Below are 883 nucleotides of genomic sequence, written 5' to 3'. Positions count from 1 at the left end.
TTAATTATTAGGAGATATAGGAAACAACATAAAATAGGGAAATAAATATCTCATTAATTCTAAGGAAATAATTTATTTACAAGAATAAATTATTTCCTAACATAACTCTAATTCTAAGGAAATAATTTATTTACAAGAATAAATTATTTCCTAACATAACTCTAATTCTAAGGAAATAATTTATTTATAAGAATAAATTATTTCCTATCATAACTCCTAACATCTCTTTATCCTCGATCATCACGACACCATCATGCCATTTGTAAGACGAATCAATGCCACCGATCGAAAGGTCTACGCCACCCGAACGCTGCTCTTCCTCAACAATGACAGCACCCTGAAACCCCTCGCTATTGAGCTTAGCCTCCCCCATCCAGGTGGCGATACTTTTGGCGCCATAAGCACTGTATACACGCCCATGACTTCCGGTGTTGAAGGCTCAATTTGGTCGCTTGCCAAAGCCTATGTCATCATCAATGACTCCTGCGTTCATCAGCTTATTAGCCACTGGTATTTGTTCATCAAATAATCAAACATAAGTTTAAGAATTGTTTACATTGTAGCTAGAATCCTTCGTGGCAGGCTGCGCACTCACGCAGTGATGGAACCCTTCGTGATCGCCACAAACCGCCACCTGAGCGCGATGCACCCCATCAATAAGCTCCTTTTGCCACACTACCGCGACACCATGAACATAAACGCTCTCGCTCGACAAAGCCTCATCAATGCCGGCGGCCTACTCGAGTTCATCATTTTTCCTTCCAAGTACACTATGGAAATGTCCTCCTCTGTTTACAAAAGCTGGAATTTTGTCGAGCAGGGCCTTCCATCCGATCTCCTCAAGCGAGGAATGGCGGGGGGCAGCCAACCCCCAACCGACCAC

At 42.5% G+C, this 883-nt stretch overlaps 1 protein-coding gene across 1 annotated transcript in view; it reads left to right on the top strand.

Moving 5' to 3' along the window:
- The first annotated feature begins 229 nt into the window (after window positions 1–229).
- Window positions 230–883, top strand: part of LOC110037785 (probable linoleate 9S-lipoxygenase 5) — a 6,098-nt gene continuing 5,444 nt past the window's right edge. The window contains exons 1-2 of the mRNA XM_020742495.1: window positions 230–510; window positions 583–860. Coding sequence (XP_020598154.1) covers window positions 254–510; window positions 583–860 — 535 coding nt within the window. The 5' untranslated portion in view covers window positions 230–253. The remainder of the gene's footprint in view (window positions 511–582; window positions 861–883) is intronic.

The sequence above is a fragment of the Phalaenopsis equestris genome, unplaced genomic scaffold (assembly GCF_001263595.1).
Source record: "Phalaenopsis equestris unplaced genomic scaffold, ASM126359v1 Scaffold225027, whole genome shotgun sequence".
NCBI lineage: Eukaryota > Viridiplantae > Streptophyta > Magnoliopsida > Asparagales > Orchidaceae > Phalaenopsis > Phalaenopsis equestris.
Note: the sequence above shows the minus strand (reverse complement) of the source record. Positions and strands in the feature narration are given on the sequence as shown.